The sequence below is a fragment of the Alnus glutinosa genome, chromosome 2, assembly GCF_958979055.1.
Source record: "Alnus glutinosa chromosome 2, dhAlnGlut1.1, whole genome shotgun sequence".
NCBI classification, from domain to species: domain Eukaryota; kingdom Viridiplantae; phylum Streptophyta; class Magnoliopsida; order Fagales; family Betulaceae; genus Alnus; species Alnus glutinosa.
The window spans coordinates 39,239,367-39,259,246 of NC_084887.1; the positions used below are offsets into that span (position 1 = coordinate 39,239,367).

At 38.4% G+C, this 19,880-nt stretch overlaps 1 protein-coding gene and 1 pseudogene across 6 annotated transcripts in view; one reads left to right on the forward strand and one right to left on the reverse strand.

The window, feature by feature from the left end:
- LOC133860119 (F-box/kelch-repeat protein At4g19330-like) overlaps nucleotides 1–9,906 on the forward strand; it is a 54,705-nt gene extending 44,799 nt beyond the window's left edge. For 2 of the 6 annotated variants that reach the window (XR_009898860.1, XR_009898859.1), the window contains 3 exons: nucleotides 8,479–8,584; nucleotides 8,725–8,794; nucleotides 9,358–9,906. Coding sequence is in view for 1 of the 6 variants with exons in the window: in XM_062295782.1 (XP_062151766.1) it covers nucleotides 7,452–8,584; nucleotides 8,725–8,764 (1,173 nt within the window). In the remaining 5 variants the exon portion in view is untranslated. Of the gene's footprint in view, nucleotides 1–7,265; nucleotides 8,585–8,724; nucleotides 8,795–9,357 lie in introns of those variants that run through there. The other 4 variants (XR_009898856.1, XR_009898857.1, XR_009898858.1 and 1 more) reach the window with 4 other exon arrangements.
- On the reverse strand, nucleotides 389–1,188 carry LOC133860118 (chalcone synthase-like; annotated as a pseudogene).
- Nucleotides 9,907–19,880: the final 9,974 nt, after the last annotated feature.

Below are 19,880 nucleotides of genomic sequence, written 5' to 3' on the forward strand. Positions count from 1 at the left end.
TCTACGTCTACTAGATTTCTTCGCCTTCTCAAACCACACTCACACCCACGAAAACCAAAATGATCTCAACACGTCCAAACCAAAAAAAAAAAAAAAAAATTAGAATGAAAGAGAAGAGACCCAAGAAGTGAAAATCACTGAAGTTCGGCAGAAATTTTGGCAACCACGAGCCCTCACGTGCCGATCTCAATACAAAAAATCTTTTTCCGCGCAAAGCCAAACAGAATTCTCCAGCGTGGCGAGAGCTTTTTTTTTAATTATTATTTTTTATTTTATTTAATGTGTCTTTAAATGGATTACAAATTGTATATATAAATGACAATGTAAGATATAAGGATTACACATTGTGTGTGTGTCTTTCACTCGCTTGCGGTTGTGGAACTGATGATCAATGAAGGGTCTCCACCGGGACACTGTGTAAGACGACCGTCTCGACCGCCAAACCGCGGCCCAACCCAAAGAGAACGCCCCAATACAACCCTCCGCCGGTGGTGGGCTTTCCTTCCTCCACAGACCTCTTCCTTATTTCATCCAATATAAACAATACGTACACATGCAGTTGACATGTTCTCGTACTCGCTAAGAACATGATGACTTGCTTTAAGTTTCTCCTCTTCGAGACCCAGTCTGGCCTCCACTTGGTCAAGAATGGCCGGACCACCTGGATGGACAATCCAAAATAGGGAGTGTCTGCATCGCCGAAACAATTTGGAAAAGAGGACGTTCAATGTTTGTATTGGGGTCCGCACCAACAATCACAGCCGCCACTTCGTCACCAAGAAGTGATTGACCCACTAATGCGTCCATGTGAGACTTGGAGGGTCCACCATCCATGAAAGCAGCTGGCGGCCGGTGATCTCAGGCTATTCTCAATGGCCAGCGCACACGGCAAGAATGCGAGCACCTTTGTGGTTCTCAGCGAAATCCTTGGCGACCTACACGTAGTACGGTCCCGCCACCAAAGCAACCGTGTTGGTATATCATGATCCGCTTGACGGAGGATTTAAGGCCGATGAGCTTCATTAGTTGGTAGTCCGCACCGGGCATGTCTGAAGTGCCTAAGGTGGTAGAGAAGATGAGGTGGGTGATCTTGTATTTGGGCTGTCCCCACTCTTTGATTGCCTTTGATGCAGCTTCCCTGGCCAGCTTCGGCAGCTCCACCACCCCTATTTCCATGAACGTACACATCGAGCAGTAACTGTGGGTGTTGGAAATTGAAATTTGCAGAGGATGAGGGTTTTGGGTATGAGGATTGCAGGTTACTGCTTCTCTTTGTGTTTTATATGAGCGGGTGGGTGGGTGAGGTTGGTACTTTTTTTTTTTTTTTTTTTTTAATTTTATAGATACGATTCAAAGAGAACAAACAACCACCACCAATGCTAAAACACTGGCAGGGAATTACAACAAGCAGAATCTTAATCAAGAAGAACATCGCTAATTGGAACAACAGTGCTAACTGGAACAGAATCACTGACAAGAAAACCAGGAGGAGAATGTAGTAGGGAAGAGGTGGGAATGCACTTGGAACTCCTTCTCAGTTCTCTCTCCACGTCATAATTACATATTGATGCGATTAGCCCAAAATGTTTGACCTTCTTTTTGAGACAATACGTTCGGTTGGTGACACACTGAGACTTATCGAAAAAATAATAATATATATATATATATATATAATTTAGTCCCTAAATTATAGATAATCTTTCGAACTACTGATATTTGGACTCCAGCCTCCTAAACTATGAAAAATTTGAAAAAGACCCATATTTGTAAAATATTCTCATATTACTTCTGCAACGTGTTATTTTTCAATTAAAAATAGTAAAAACTAAATAAAAAAAAAATGAAAGTTTAAAAATTAAAAACTTTTTTTTGCTATATGATAAAAATTCTGTAAATAATTTTTTTTTAAAAAAAAAATTACTAAAAGAGTGATTTTCTAAAATGATTAAATCTAATTTTATTTTATTTTATTTTTAAAAAAAATGAGTTCATATTTTTATTTCTAGAAAAGATAAAAAAAAAATTAGAAAAGAAAAGAAAATCAAGAAATTTAAACTAAAATTTAAATTATATCGCACGAGTTTACCGTTTTGCCCTAATTGGTTCTCACATGGATAAGATATTTTATGGGTTTTTTTAGGTATTTTATCCCTTTGCTTTATTCTTCCAGCCGTTTCTTTCTTATTCTCAACAGAAAGAAAAAGAATCAAGAGCATCCATACCGTGAAGGTACCAACCATATATCGGACGATGATTCCTTCTACCAAATACATCAACAAATCTTGTATTTGGTAGAGCACGCATTGCTTCCTCTTTCTTCTTTTTCTACCTCTACGGTTTGTGGTTAGAATCAAATTCATGAAGCCGGTGATAGGACAAGTCCACTTTCAAATAGTCTATGGCCAAATCTCTAACTAACTATTCTAACTATCTCACTAATACAACTTAGCCCATTTGGCTACTAAAATATTGTCATATTATTCACCCTTTTTAAGCACTTTGTCCTTAAGTTGCAAGCTTATATATATATATGGGTAATACTAATGGAGGTCTTCTAATATATCTCAGAGTTGTATACTTCTAATGCACTTATAATACGTGAAATGTATCACAACCCTATATATAAGCCCAATATTGCCTTTAAACGCATCCAGTAAAGCACGGAACGCATCCCATTAGAAAAGTTTCTTTCTTCAAGATACCACGTCGCAGCGTCTAGGATCTTCTTTTAAGCATCATGATGGCACGTAGCCACTTATAGCTTTAGACTTAGACACTTAAAGTTCTTCCAGTCAAACTAACCCATATGCTTGCTGACTATGCATAAAAAATCCAGCCAAGTGAAACCTGGGTTGAAGACTTTGTCAGCTGTTCCCTTCTAAGAAATAAATGATTGAAGTTTGATGAGACAATCCGTATTGAATATATCTAATATACTTACCAAAAAAAAATATATATATATATCCGTGGTATACCAATAAAAAAAAAAGTGAATACCATTATTTGATGATCTGGTATGATTCTGGCACAATCCCATGCATAATTATTACAAGGATTAGGCTTACATGCTGTTGTTTTTTAACAGCATGTATGCTATTGCATCTGATAAAACAACAGCATGTATGCTATTGCATCTGATAAAACAACAGCATGTATGCTATTGCATCTGATGCGTCACATAAGGAGTAGACCATCAAGGAGTAGAATAAGTAAAACCAGTAATACTTTTTCTCCTGCATGGTGCCCCTTCTGATAATGCCCTTCACTAGCTTCCTTCACCATCTCTGGTTGAACACCAACAGGAGACAACCAAATCTGGCCAACCTGGCGATCCGGCCAATAGGTCGATGGCCGTTCTAGTCGGGAAACGGCTAGATCCTGGCCAACCAGCCAGAATCCAAAGGATCTGGCTGGGAATGGCTAGATCCCAGCCAGTTGACTGGGATTCGGCAAATTTGGCAGGGGAACGGCCGGAGGTGGGTTGGGTTCTACCGGACCTAGTAGTGGGATGAGGAGGTGTGCTAGGGGCATTTTCATCTCTAACAGAACAGCATACATGCTGTTATAAAAATAACAGCATGTAAGCCGGATCCTTATTACACAACTTAAGACTTATTAGTGGGTCCCATGCATGTGGGTTCACCATGCATTAATCTCATCAATAAGTTTTGAGTTGTGTAATAATTGTACATATGGGTTATGCAAAATTATTTTCCTTTTACCATGGACAAAATTAGTAGCGAAAAAAAATTGCATTCCGACAAAATTTGAAAAAAAATAAATCGCTTGTTGGGATAGAATTATAGAATATTTTATATTTTTGTATATATATATATATGTGTGTGTGTGTGTGTGTTTGTGTGTGTGAGTGTTAATTTAATCTTCAATTTTAATATATTTATTATTCATGCTTTAGTTTCTTATCTTAATATATTATTAATTTATGCTTTGACCCAGGGACCGATTTGGGGGGGTGGAGTGGGGGGGTTCATATAGGCTTTGGCTCACCTTAATTCTAAAAAATAACAAAAAAAAATTAGGTAAAAAAAATTATAAGGTAAAAGAAAAAAAAAATTCACCTACTAATCCCTACAATTAAATTTTTTGGCCCTAGCTCCTACTCATAATTAAGAGCTTCTAACTTCGTCCTCCTGCTTTGGTCCTATCAATTACAATTCTTGATTCCATACTTCCATCCCTCCGTGCATCAACATAAACAGAAGGAACACCTAAACAGTGGAACCAGGGAGACAAAGACACTTACGATCTTATTTGGTTGAGATGAGGTCTTTGGCTTCTCGGGGATAATTTGCATCTAAACTTTACTGTTTTGGGGAGTTTGCAGATCGATAATGAAAAACTCACCAAATTAAACAAGCACGTACGTTTTGGACAGAAACAAAACCACCCAAAATTTAAACAATTTTAAAGTGTTGGCTATATTAAAGCTCAACCATGAGTCCATGAATTGAATATTCTACCTCCAGGCTCCAACACTATTTTGAGAATTATAATCAACAGATTTACATTAATTATGGTCCAAAAGTTCACTGATCAAAATATATCCCCAAGAGACGTGCAATGATCATATCCACTTCCACCATGCACGAGTGCCTCTGTCCACCAGCTTCCCACCTGTTCCGTGAGTTTCTCTTCATTTTGGTCTAGCTCTCTCATCCTCCATCCTCCATCATCTCTTCATTGCTTTTATTAACCGTTGTTAATGACGGGATAGTCATAAGATACATTTATATTAAGTACTAAAAATATACAAGATATATCTCTATTACTGATACGATATATTCTTTATAAGTGTAGTTTATGTTTATCACTTTTTTTTTTTTTTCTTTTTGTAACTTTTTATAAATTTGAGAAAAGTACGTATCCTTTTAAATTACAACTTAATTGTCAATGTCATCTCAAAATACTAATTGTGTCAATGTTTCCTATTAAACTATTAAAAAATATCAATATCTCCCCCTAAAAGACCAATAAAAAGACAAATGATCCTAAATTTTTTTAAAATAATAAAAAATATCTTTATAAATTCAAAAAATAAAACACTAAAAAAATATAAAAGTACAAAAGAAAACTTTTTTTTAAAAAAAAAAGGAAAAAAAATTAAAAAGAACGATTTTTTTAAGAAAACAAAGAAAAATTAATTGAAAATTATAAAAACATTTTTTTTTAAAAAAATACAAACAAAACAAACGTAACAGATTTTTTTTTTGGTTTTGTTATTTTATATTTTTTTGTAGTTTTTATTTTATTTTAGGGTTAAATACCTATTCAATACCTAAGTTTTCAACTTTTTCTTTTTTAGCACCTGAGTTTTCATTTGTTTCATAAGAGTTACTGAGTTTTGAGAAAAAATTACTTTGGTACTTTTATTAAGTTTTTCATACAAAAATTAACGGTTTGCCGTGTGTCAATCTCAGAGGTTGACATGAGACACTATATAAAAAAATTTTAAAAAAAAAAAATTAAAAATTTAAAAAAGAAAAAAGAAGAAGAAAAGAATGGATGGCTAAACCACCCCCTTGGATGGCTACCATGGGGTGGCCGGCTACCCCATTTTGGCAAAGGAGGTGGTTCAGTCACCCTCTTCGCCGGTCTAGGTGAGGAGTGGTTCGACCACACCTTGATAGACCCAAAAAAATAAAAAAAAAAAAAAAATTGCGAAGAAAAACATTGAACGGCTCTACACAATGACAATACCTTTGAGAACCCCTTTCCGAACCTGAAGTTCCCGTGGATTAACTATTAAGCTCGTACTCCGGAACTTCTCGAGGATTTAATTAAAACAGTCGTAGGCGTCTTCCTGATTTTCTGAAAGTATGAAAATGCCAATTTATTAAGTCTCTTTACATGCATGAAATCTCACCTAATTGTTGAAAATTATTTCATGACAATTTAAGTTATTTTCAATTTGAATATATGAAAATTTAAGTTTATCTTAAATTTGAATATTTTAATTTTCCTTTTATTTATTTTATTACTCTTTGTCCCCTATTAAAAAGCTATAAATTTCTTGTGCACTTTATAAGCATTTATCTTGCTCTTATTTTAGACAAGATTTTAGTACACATGTGCTAGCTAGTTGTGTCCGCACGCGTATCGCTTTAGAGACACTTAATAGTTTGAATGCTTAACTATTTTACTAAACTGTCAGAAATTATATTTTCTAACTGCTTTTTCAACCGTCAGAAATTGTATTAAAACTACAGCAATTTGTTTATGAAATTAAGATAAAAACTATATTTTTTTCAGCATTTTTTCTTAATCCTTTTTTCTTCTATTCTTCTTCAAATTCTCTGATACAAAATTTTTGAAATTAGAATAGTGTTCAAAATTTACAATTTGCACACTACATTCGGCCAATATCGTATTATGAGGATTAAATTGTTATATTCTCTTTTGTAAAACTTATTGTTTAAGTGGGATGCAATATTTGTCTAACATACATATTAACATTCGTCTTACAGTCTAGTGTTCTTTTAATGCAGTTTTAATTTATGTTTTCTTCAATTTTTGTAGTTCCACATCTTTGTTTTCCAACAACCTTGACATCAAGAAAATGCTCATATTACAGCGACAGACTTTCCATCTTCTTACTTCTGAGCATTTATTTATTTTTTTTTTTTAATCATTCTATATTTTTCTTTCAGACTTAATTAGTTCTTTTTAATGAGACTTTCTATCTCCTTGAACGTTGGACTTAAGGCGTAATTAATTTTTTGAACGTTGGCCGGATGTACAGTTGGTTTTAATTAAGTCTTAATTTTTGAAAGTTGATACTTAATTAAGGCCTTCAATTTATGTTTTTTTTTTTGTTTTGGAAATAAATTTTTATTGATATTTTGTAATTGTGGGCCTTCTTAAATTGGGGCCTGCATTATATTAATGTTTTTATTAATTTTAGTTTTACTATATTTTGAGGTCTTATTAAAATGTATCGACGATAATTAAGGCTATTTTTTTTTTTGAAAAAAAAAAATAATTTTTTATTAAAAACCTTATTAAATTAAAGGTGTTAGACCGCTGCCAAATCCGCTTAAGGCTCCGGGCCCTGTCCGTAGTATAGATTCAATGCATGCTAGGCTTGCTAGCTTTTCACGCTCATTCTTTGAGAAAATCATGAATATTATTAAATTCAGTATTGCCAGTTGTGCATGGAAAGAAACAAGACCTGCCCCACGTTGCCTTCTAAAGAAACGTGCTCTCTCTGTCCTTGTTAAGGAGGAAACTTGTGTCGGTTGCGGAGAAAACTCGTATCTTGCAAGTCGGTGCTGCTCTTGATGTATATATATATGTGATCTGCCACTTTCTCCCTCCTTCACCCCACTATTCCCGAGCTCTCCTTTTACTCGGAACAAACCTTAATTCTCTTCAGCGCAGCTTCTTCCCAAATCTTTCCGGTTCCTTCATCAAAATTAAATACTCCCATCTCCATGGACGGACACCTCGGCGCGGCGACGATGCAATTGCCTCCATGGCAAACTCAAAAATCAATTTCAATTGATGATTCACCAACTGATTATGTATCCCAACATAAATATACATATTATCGTCGTCCTACTTCTTCTTCTCATCTTTTTTGGATGCATAATTTTTTTTCTCTTCGTTCTTACAACTTCATCTTCTGTATGCCTTCGGATTGGTTGGACGACGATGGATGGACGCATACGAGGTGGTATACCATTAAAATTCATTCGGACGGTTCTGGCAAGGTCTACTCTAAGGAAAATCCGCTCGCTTCGTTTTGGGAAGGTGAACTTTCCGTGTTCGACGGCTTTGCATACATAGGCTCCCACATCTACCGTTTTGATGGGCCGTCGTGTCGAATCTGTCCATCCGACGTCTACAAATTACACGTAAACCCCCGTTTCGCTTCCGGCTGGGTCCCTCTTTGTAAGATGATTTCTACCAGAGTAGACGCACGCAGTTTGGTTCTAGACGGTAAGATTTATGTTTTTTCCCGTGGCAGAGAATCATATATTGAAGTTTTTGATCCCGATGACGGAAAATGGGACGGCTTACCTGATCCTCCATATGATTCAAGTTGTACAGTCCTTTTTGCAGCTCTTGAGAATCCAAACAGGATTCTTGTGGCTTTCTGTGTTTCGGGTAAACCCGGTTCTGCAATGTTTTATACATATAATGTGCAGCATCGATCTTGGGAGATGCTTGCGCCTGCTGAACGCGAGCTCCACCCTGAGTACCCTGTAGGGTTTAATCGAAGGGCGGTAACTGTACACAATACTTTATACTGGGTCATTCGCGCTTACAGACGTGAAGAGATAACCTTGCTTGCCTATGATTTAGACTTGGATATGTGGCTAGAAGGGCGTCTCAAGGGTCTAGGAATTTTGTTGTTTGAAGATGATAAATCCTGTTTCACACTGCCTTTTCTTTTCCATTTAGAGAAGCAGAGGTTCTGCCTTTTACAAACTTATGGTGATCTTCACTGCGTTGCAGTCGATATTTATCATATGCCCGGGGAAAATAGATTGGGCATATCGCTTGCGTGGGAACGAAAACATAAGATTGATGGCCCCGGTGAAATATCAGATTGCCTTTTACTGTAAGTTTCTTGATTGGAAATATTGAAAATCTGGCTAGTCTTTTGGGAAAGAGATATATGCATGTTTTAGATTTATATATGATTATTACCATGGGTTGATCAATGTCTTGTGTAAGTGGTAATGGGTGTTAAACTTGCAGGCCTGAAATCGAGCAAGGGGAACTTCCAGGAGCAAATTAAGGCTTAATAGATTATGGTCTATTATATTAGGTATTCTCTATTTGTTCCATGTTCTTATGCATTCTATCACTTTACTCATGAGTAGATCATCACATTGTCCAAAGCCCTAAAGGAATATGTTTTCTTATTTCTTTTGTGTAAGAACTGTTATAGAGATGACTTGATTTGACGAGGATCGTAAAATTAAAGTATTTATGCTGAAAAAATACTTATACATCATGTGGAATATTTATTATAGAGTTATTTTTTTGTGGCTTCCTTTTGAATTATTCCATATGGAAATGATCATCTACCGTGAAAGATATTGTCCTGAGTAAATAATTACTATAAATAGCTCTGCTTTTTTTTTTTTTTGCAACGTCTGCATCATTTCCCATTCATCTTTAAGCAAATTAGTGATAAAGATTAAAACAATTTGCTCCCTGATCAAACTTGAATTTACTTTTACTGGATTTTTATTCCAATAAAATTGTCAATTTGTTATTGACATCATTCCGTGAACCAGCGAGCGAGTGGGATTACTCTTCTTGTTCTTCTTTTTCTTGAGTTTCTTGTTGAACGACATTTGGTTGACTGATTTTGGTGTTTTTAAGTTTCTGTGTAGCAGCTTTTGGTGTTGGTGTTGGTGCTGGTGCTAAGATCGACCCTTGTTAGAAAGAGTAAGAAACGGCGCCGCATCAGGAAATTCTGATGAGTGATTTCACCGGCAGTCGTGAGAGGATATGATGAGAACCTCGTTTGGGATACAGTCTGACATCTTGGATCGGCGCTTCAGTTTTTTGCATCTTGGTTCTTGCTTAACGAAGACGAGAGAGAATAAAAGAAATGAATAAAAAATTTTAAAGTAAAAGAAAAAAAATAATATTTTAATGCTATAGTAAAATGCAGTTTTATTTTTTATATTTAAGAAAAATGTTTGAAAAGTGAAAATTTTCAATTAAGAAGTAAAAGGTAGTTTTATTTTATATATTTAAGATAAATGTTTGAAAAGTTGGTGTGAATGCCCTACGAATTGAATGGGGGTGCTTTATGCAATTTTATCTCTTATGTGTTCATGTAACCTTGTTTGTTGGGGCTTGAGAAACGTGATGTGATCCGGAATGTTAATAGCCGGTCAATGTTGGTGTTCTTTGTTGAATCTATATTTATATTTTGGCAACATGTATTTTAGTTTCTTTTGAAAAGAGTATTAAATCCTTTTTGTAGAGTCCAGTTAAAAGCCGAAAAGCTCGAAGAATATCTTTTTTTTGAAGAAATAGGATATTATTAATGCTCACTATGAAGAAATAAACTCTGCTTCTACAATACTTTCAATAGCAGGACATACCCCCACCCAAGTATTGTTCCACAAAAGAGAAATCGTACATTTAGCCAATTCATGAGCTGCCGTGTTTGCTTCTCGACGAACATGCCTCACCTCCTCTGCTGAGAAATGGGAGAAAGACGATTTAATATCATCAATTAACTGTCCGAAAATCCGATTACATGGATCCACTGTCCGCAAACCTGAGACGACCACCAAAGAATCCCCCTCCAATACTACTCGAGCGGCCCCCAGTTCCCTGCCAAACTCCACAGCAAACCATGCTGCCATAGTTTCAGCAGCAGTAGGGTCCACTATGAAAGGGACTGTCTTTGTCTTTGCTGCAACCAGACGACCTTCAGCATCTTGGATAACTATTCCCACTCCCATCTTCAATTTTTCCTTAGAGATTGCAGCATCCCAGTTGATCTTCCAGCTACCTTCCGGTGGTTTTTTCCATCCCATTCGTTGCACGGGCTCAACACTGGTTGAAGCTTCATCCCTGTCATTTGCATTTATAAAGCCTTCCATAGAAATCTTTGCTGCTTCCATAGTCTGGATCGGGGGAGTGATGACTCCATTAAAGACAAAGTCATTCCTCCTCATCCAAATCATGCGAGCCACAGTCCAAGCCCCTACGAATTCCTCCGGATCTAACCTCTCCATTAGGTACAGGAATAATCCCATCCCATCCGTAAGAGTACAAGACATTTTCTGAAGCCTTTTTCCTCCCTCCTGCCAAACAGCAATAGCAGCTGGGCACCCCCAAATGCTATGAAAAACAGTTTCGGGTTCACCTGTACAGAGAGGGCACAAAGGATCATCAACTATCTTCCTTTTATGCAAATTCGCCTTGGTAGGGAGGAGGTTATTGCAAACTTTCCAGCAAAAGTTTTTAAGCACAGGTGGGGCATGCATTCCCCAGATTGTCTTCCAAACCTCAACATGGGCATTGGCCCCCGATCCCTCTCCTCTATCTTGAGCCAGCCTATTCAGTTCCATGTAATATGCGCTTCTCACCGTGAAAGTGCCTGCTGTGTTACCTCTCCAAATCATTTTATCCTCCTGACGCAGAGGACTAATCAGCACACTACCTATTTTAGCCACATCACCTGGGTCAAACAGTCTTCTCACCAGATTGAAATCCCACCACCCGGTGACTGGATCAATCAGCATATTAACTCTAGCTTCAGGGTGCAGACTAGTTTGTGATGGAGGGAGAAGTCTAGCATGAGGAGGGGATAGCCATGCGTCCCCCCAGATTTTGATCTTTGCTCCATTTCCTACTCTCCACCCCATTCCATTCTGCAGTAGATGCTTGGCATTGATGATACTTCTCCACACGAAAGATGGTCTCCTGCCCACAGTAGCCTCCAAAAAGTTTGCCCGAGGATGGTACTTCTCTTTCATTACTCGAGCTACAAAGGAGGACGGATTTGTGAGAATCCTCCACCCTTGTTTTGCAAGCAATGCCAAATTAAAAACCTCCAAGTCTCTGAAACCCATCCCTCCTCTATTTTTCGGTGCTCCCATTCGTTCCCAACTCATCCACTGGACTCGTCCTTTATTAGTTTTTTGTCCCCACCAAAAGTGACTGATAAGAGAGTTTAGGGACTTACATAGTGATTGCGGCAGCCTAAAAACACTCATACAGTAAGTAGGCAAAGCTTGGACCACAGCTTTTATTAATACCTCCTTCCCTGCCTGGGACAGGAACTTTTCCTTCCACCCATCCAATCTTTCCTTTACCCTACCACATATGTAAGCAAAAGTCCGCTTCTTTGATCTGCCTACCAAGGTCGGGAGGCTTAGGTACTTCTCAAAACCGGTCATTGTAGCTACCCCCACTGAGTTCCGGATAAATTCTTTGAATTCCTCTCGGGTATTTCGACTAAAGAAGACGGATGTTTTTGCCATGTTCCATTGTTGGCCAGATGCTTTCTCATAAGTTTGTAAAACTTGAGCAAGATTTAACCACTCCGGGAAGTTGGCCCCGCAAAAAAGGAGAGAGTCATCCGCAAAAAATAGGTGACTCAAGCGAAAGCCCCCTGCTGCTATTGGAACTCCTGTGATGCGGTTTTCAGCTTCTGCCTTTGCCATCAAAGAGCTTAATCCCTCTGCTACAATTAAGAAGAGATAGGGCGACAAAGGGTCCCCTTGTCGCAATCCCCGAGATGGAACTATCTTCCCATATGGCTGGCTATTGACCAAGATCGAATATGTCACACTTCTAACACAAGTCATCACAAGGGTGATCCATCTTTCTTCAAACCCCATTGTTCGCATCATAGCCTCAAGAAAAAGGCCACTCCACCCTATCATATGCCTTTCTCATGTCAATCTTGGCCGCCATAAAACCCTTCTTCCCCTTCATCCTAGAGTTCATGGTATGAAGGGCTTCATAGGCAATCAATATATTGTCTGTAATTAGGCGACCCGGCACAAAAGCACTTTGATGCTGTGATATAATTGAGGGTAACACCAGCTTCAGCCTGTTAGCAAGCACCTTTGACACTAACTTATATATCACATTACAAAGGCTAATCGGCCTAAAATCCGCCACATTGGACACCCTTTCCATTTTCGGGATCAAGGCTATGAATGTTTCATTAATAGAAGTGTTGAAATTACCCCTATTAAGAAAATCCAAAACTGCACCACGTACCTTAGCCCCGATGGTTCCCCAGTGATGTTGATAGAAGCTTGCTCCGAGTCCATCAGGGCCCGGTGACTTCAACGGATGCATCTGGGACAAAGCTGTGTTGACCTCTTCATGTGTGAATTCGCTAGTAAGCATGGCATTCAACTCTGGTTTAACCCGAACTTGTACAGCCGAGGTGCACTCCTCAATCCCTGTCACTCCTTCAGTTTCAAAGAGATTCTGGAAGTACCTAGTAAAAGCATTTCCCACCTCCTCAGGCCGGGTCCACTCATGTCCTTCCAAATCCCTTATTGATCCAATGAAATTAGATCTTCGACGTTGGTTGGCCCATGCATGGAAAAACTGAGTATTACGGTCCCCTTTTATGAACCAATTCGTCTTTGCTCTTTGGCGCCACTTGACATCCTCCATTTCAAGGAGTTTATTCAGCTCTCCTTTAATCTGCTTGATAGATTCTAAATTCCCTGGGATCTCGTATCTCTGCATCCTCCCCAATCTCCTCGAGAGGGAATTTATGGTTCTAGTCACAGCACCAAATTTGTTTCTACTCCAGCCGTTAAGTGTTTCTCTACTTCGATCAAGGTTCTGCAGAACTTCCTCCATAGTGTCTCTACCGGTATCAGCCTCATTCCACAACTGTTGGATAACCTTTTGACACTCCTCATCCAGATTCCACTTTGCCTCATATCTAAATAGCCGATTAGGCTTCCTGTATTCGACCTCCATTATGAGCAAAAGTGGTTTGTGATCTGAATTGCTGACAGAGAGAACTTCAACAGCTGCATTTGGAAAACCTTCACACCACCTCGGAGTTGCTACTGCCCGGTCTAGCCTTTCCTTGATGAACTCCTCTGAATCTCTGCTATTACTCCATGTAAATTTTGAACCTTGAAAGCCTAAATCCCCCAAGTTACAATCAGCTAGAGTAGTCCGAAAACGCTCCATCTGAGCTTCACTTTTCATGGCTCCCCCATACTTTTCACTATGGTCAACCACTTCATTAAAGTCTCCCATACATAACCAAGCGTCATTACTCAGCGACTTTAAATGGGACAGTAGGGACCATGACTCATCCCTAAGGTCCCGGTTGGGATTTCCATAAAAACCAGTAAAGGTCCAATTGAGAGCTTTCTTCCTATCCCAGATGTTTGCAGTTATGTGCCGAGGGGAAAAATGCATAATCTCCACCCCTGAGTCGGATCTCCAGAAAAAAGCTAAGCCACCACTACGGCCCACCGGATCAACATGTATCATTCCTTCAAAGCCTAGCCGTACCCTTATTCTCTGTAGAGCTCCAGAGTAAACTTTTGTTTCAATGAGAAACAAAAAATTGGGTTTCTTATTCTTCACTAAACTGTGAAGCTCCCGGACTGTCCAGGGGTTCCCAAGCCCCCGGCAGTTCCAACAAAGAAGATTCATGGTAAGTGGCGGGGCTGCTCCTCAGCCATCGCCATTAAAGACACACCCTTTGAAGTGCTCAATTCATAACTCTTGGGAAAGTCAAAAAATTGAGTCTTCACGGGTGAGTTACCTTCATCCATCTTTGTAATAGTTCCCATCATCTCCGACGACTCCATTCGGTCCACATCCTCTATCCCCATTCTTTCCATCCCAGAACCACGCCCAGTCGTCACATTTGCAACTTCTCGAGCTATTTTCTTCCAGCTCATACATCCTCCTCCCGACTTTGGCTTTTCCAGAGGACTCCCGTTTAGCTTCATCTCGACTTCCGGGTCTTCTCTATCCTTTCTCTTCCTGTAGTGTGTTAGTGGAGGGGAAGTAGCTTTCTGAGTAAGAATCTCCCGGGTGGAAGTATCTGGAGGGTTTTCTTTTGCGAAATGAAGCTTCTCTGGACCAATGTCGTTCAACAACTTTCCAGATGGACTTTGGGGGCTTCCATTTTTGGAACAAACCCGGGCCCTCCAGTTATCGTCCGTGGGCCTAACAGGCTGTCTGGGTTGGCTCAATGAAACTTTTGGCCTACCCTCATCACCCATTTGCCCAGTTCCTACCTTTTGGGACCCAGCAATCAGATCTGTTTTCCGTACATATTCCTTTTTCTTTTCGAAGAATATCTTTTGTGTACAGAAGAAAGTGCGAGAATTAGTTATTGCCTTGATGGCTTGCTTAAATACATAGTTGTGCGAGAATTTCTTGTGTCAGGGATGTAAATAAATTAGTCCGTTTGACAATTCGCTCAATACCTACTTGGTTAAATTTGATCCCAACTCGAGCTTGACATTATATAAACCTACTCGTTACTGTAAAAATTCGCTCGATTAATAAGTGATACATACTCGATTCGCTCGACAAAATTCGATAGGGGCTCGCGAGCCTAACTCGTTTAAAGCTCGACCCAACCCGCTCGCCCGACTCGTTTAGGGACTCGCAAGCGTAGCTAGCTCGTTTAATGCTCGATCCAACTCGCTTGCTCGACTCGTTAGTTTGATCATATATATATATATATATATATATATATATATATATATATATATATATATATGTATAGAGGTTACTCAATATTTGTATTTATATTACCCCATTTAATTGTTATATCATTATCATATGAATATGAATATGACCATATGATTTAAGTATTATTATTATATATTTATAAATCATTATATCACATAATCTAATATTTAAAATCATATGAATTGTGTGATCGTATGATAGTACTTAGCTCATATGATCTCATTTAAGTATTATCATTAAATACTTATGAGTTGCAATAAAGCTCATTCATACATATTTGTATATATATACAAATATATATTAATATATTTGAATACGTTAATCAAAATGAGTTATATACATTTATGTATGTATATTAGTAATTGAGTAATATATATTATATAGGTAACTTTAGCATAACATACTAACTAGTTAGTTAATTTTTTTAAAAAAAATAACATATTATTTAGTTAATTAATATAAACTAAGTAAATATGTGACTTAGTAGATATAGTTAGAATACTCAATATTTTGTGTTAATATATCTATATATATGTGTGTATTATGTATTAGCATTAAGTATTAATATGCTAACTAGTAACGAGTTAGTTAATATGTTTGCAGTTGACTATTGGTTATTTTGATTAAAAAAAAAAAGGTTACTTAATATTTGTATGTGGATTATATAAATGAATGTATGTATTTGTGTGTGTATATATTTTAGTATTAACGTACTAACTAGTTAGTTAATATATACTAACTTAATATTACTAAGTAACTAATTAAGTTAATTAACATAAGTTATAAGTTATAACTATAGAAGTAGTTAGAAAGTTAGTTAATAGGTAATATATTAATATGTTACTATGTTTGTGCATGTCAAATTATTAATTGTAGTTATAAATGTATTAATTAGGCGTATATGATTCATAAAGTATAATTAAGAAATTATAGTATTATTCAATAACTAACTAACTAGATAATCTCATATCATATTATATGATTCATAAAGTATAGTTAAAGAATTAGAGTCTTATTAAGTAACTAACTAACTAACTAAGCATAGTTAAGGAATTATAATTTATGGTTTAGGTTACATAATATTTTGTATATATCATATATTATTAACCCATAGTAACTAGTTAGTTAATAAAGTAACATTTTAACTAGTTGGTCAATACTTAATTATATACTAACTTATATTTACATTATGTATTAACTACTATATTTGCATATTTACATTATGTATTAATTATTATAATTTATACACAATGATCATTTTGTTATAGAAGATTAATTTCAAATAGATTTATAAAATCATTTTAAAATTACAAGAATTTAAAATTTTACGAATTTATTTAGAACTAATTTGTCTTTTAGTATGCATGTGGAAAGTGTTAGATAATCTTATCATAAAAATAAAAGAAAATTTGTAGAATAAATAATGTCATTAAACTATGAAAAATGTTAATTTATTTATATTTGATAATGTAAGTTAAGTCTTCTGCTTTTATATATATATTGGCTAACCAAGTTTGTGAGTCTTAATTTTATTCAAGTCAACTTGTATTGCCTTCTTTCTTTGGATGTGTTTGCTACGTATTACGGTGAATTTGAAGAAAGGAGTTCGCCCAATTGGGACATCCATTCAGAACTTAAAATCAAATTAATACCATGGCGAGTTCTTTTGCACATAAGGCCACGGGCACAAGTCTCACCTCATCCCTGGCAGAGACACGACAACACGAGACTACCTGTCCCTTCCCTCACCACTCCTTTTTCTATTTTTTTTTTAATTCTCTTTCACACAAGCTGTCACGTAATTACACTCAACGTTAGTCCCAAAAGATAGTTTAATCGGCTGGAAGTCACAGCTCATAAAGCGGAGATCAGTAGTTCGAATTCTTCATTTTCCTATTACGTAGGCATGTGAAAAAGAAAAAAATTACACTCAACGTTCAACTTTCAGTCGTTTCTCTCCTCCCAAGAACCATCTCTCATACATTCATCCACAAATTCCAAGAACATCCCAGACATTCTTTATTTTTAATCATAACCGTCCAGCCAAGTAGGCTAGCCAGATATTCCCAATTCCTCTTCTTTTTTTTTTTTGTCTGTGCCATTCCTATTCTCTACTACCAACATTTTCCATCTTTCAAAGACAACCTAAGAACGAAACTCCTTTCACCATATCTCCTCACCAGTGAATCATGGAGAGTCATGACACATTCCCACGGCTAGTGGTGGGGCTCATGCTGCGTGTGCAACACTGTCAGCATGATGATGCAGTTTTTGAAGGGAATTCATTGGTCTAGTTCTCCGAAGCTGCGTATGGATTGTGGCTCCCGCAGCATAACGGAGAGGTGAGGTCGTTGTGGTTGACAGTGTGCGCGTAGGGATGTAAACTTGTTTGGTCGCTAAGAAAGTATTTCGTTTTCCCAAAAATTGTTGTCTCGTATCTCTCTTTTCTCACCCGAGCTCGAGCTCGAGCCGCTCGAGTACCTAGCTCGACTCAACATAATGTTTTTAGCGAGCTCGAGCTAGGGTGTTTATCTAACGAGCCGAACTCGGACAAAGATTTCTAAGCCAGGCTCGAGCTTGAGCTCGGCTCGTTTAGAGGACCTCTTAAACAAGCCAGTCCCGAAATGTCCAAACTCGACTCGGCTCGATTACATCCCTTGAGTTGTGTCTACACTCTACAGCTATGTTTATCTGTAGATATAGCTGTCTAAAGTGGAACTTTGTGGAGCAACTTTCCTCTGCCAGCAACGGTCCAAGCATTGCATTTGTTTCCAATAGAAAGACAACCAACCTCATTTCTCTTATAACCAAAGCCCGCCCGGCCCACCCCCCCCCCCAAGATAAAGGGACTTTGTTTTGGTTGGTGCATTTAACTGTGTGTAACTAGCTTGATGGAAGGCTTAAGCTTAATTGAGTGAGTGTGTTGTCTTTTTGTTTTCTGAGTCCTCTTTCTCTTTGTTTGGTATCTGAGAATTGAAAGGTAATGGAGAGAAACAAAAGTTTTTTAACTTTTTATGCTATGCAATCTGCATTCTTTTTTTCATTTTTCCTTTTTTTTTTTTAATCCAGAAATTAAAGAACAAATGAATTTTTTTTTAAAAAAAAGCATGTGATGGTCACGTGATGGGATGACCGTCTGATTTAATGATGCTGACTGATGAAATGAGAGTTTTGGTATGTAAATGGTAATTCGATGCTATTTTTTGGTGAGGGTGTTTCAATTCATAGAGGCATATTGATAGAAGCTGTCAGTTCATGGGAAAAAAGTAATTAACCCAAACAAAAATTAAAGGGTGTCAAAGGCAATTTGGGCATTTCAAGTCAAATATTTGTAACTTCCGTCCATTTTAATGCCAAAATTTAACGGATGATGTAAATTGCAACAAAATGGTAATTTGCAAGGGTTAGGATATTGAAAATGAAATTTTAGAGGTGTCTTTGCAAAATTGGTGTCATTTTAGGTTTAAGTTTAGTTTCCTCTGTTGAGCAAATTGATGGTAGTTGTTGAATAGTATCAACATCTTTTAACTTCTTGAACCTTGACTTGAGAAGAATGATCTTTTTGAATATGGAAATGAGTGCCTTAAGGTGGTACATAGTGTATATTGTAGAAGAGAGAGCCCCTACTGTCAGGTCATGGCAAAAACTAAGGGTTTTCTACCCACCAATAACATATTGATACATCATCTCAAAACAAAAAAACTCAAAAAACTAGAGTGTTGTTGAAACACCGGATCTGGACCACGCTAAGAACGCCCCTGCCCAAATCTGCACCACCACAGCCAGCCGGACGCCGCCGGCACCGCCCAGGCCAGACCATGCCGCCAACACCCGTACTGGACCACGCTGCCACCGATCGGGTCAAAACCCGCCGCCACAGCCAGGCCAACCCCAACTCCTCCGACGTGGGTCTGGACGCTTCCAGCAATCGCCCAGGTCGAAAAACGCCACCAATGCCCGTGCCAGACCACACCGTCCAGGTCGAAAACCGCCACTGTCCGGGTCGGAAGACGCTGTCACAACCAAGCCAAACCCAACGGTGAGTGACGCACGGATAGAAGGGTTGGCCCGAAGGCCACCCCAAGTTTGGGCCAACCCCAGACCCCGGGGGTGGCCGCGAGGCCACCCCCCAGTGGCCAGGGGTGGCCGCGCAGAGCCTGGGGTGGCCATCGGGCCAGCCCTAGATGGATCTAGGGTTGGCCCAAAGGCCACCCCCAGACCCCGGAGATGGCCGCGCGACCGCCCATGGACCAGGGGTAGCCGCGCGGCCACCCCCGGCCAACTTTGGGTTCAAGAAGAGCCGATCCTTCCCGTCCAGGGACTACCCACCTCGTTCGGCTCCGTCGCGTCGTCGCCTTCTCCTTCGAGTTTCGACACCGTGGAGTTGCTGATCCGGTCGTGGAGTTGCGATCTCAGGGTCCGGCGTGGCCGCGTGGGGCAGTGGCTGGGAGGAGGATTTTTGGTTTTTGTTTTTTTTTTTTTTCTTTCTTTCTATAGACTGAAAGAGTGAAGGAAGGAAGGAGGATGATTCGGTGTTGTGCCAAGGCTTAATTTTTTTTTGTGTTTTTTTTGTTCCTTGCTGATCTGTCAACTTCTTATTGGTGGGCAGAAATGTGTTGGTTTCTGCTGGTACCGAATTGAAGTTATTCCCTGTAGGACATCTATAGATTATACTC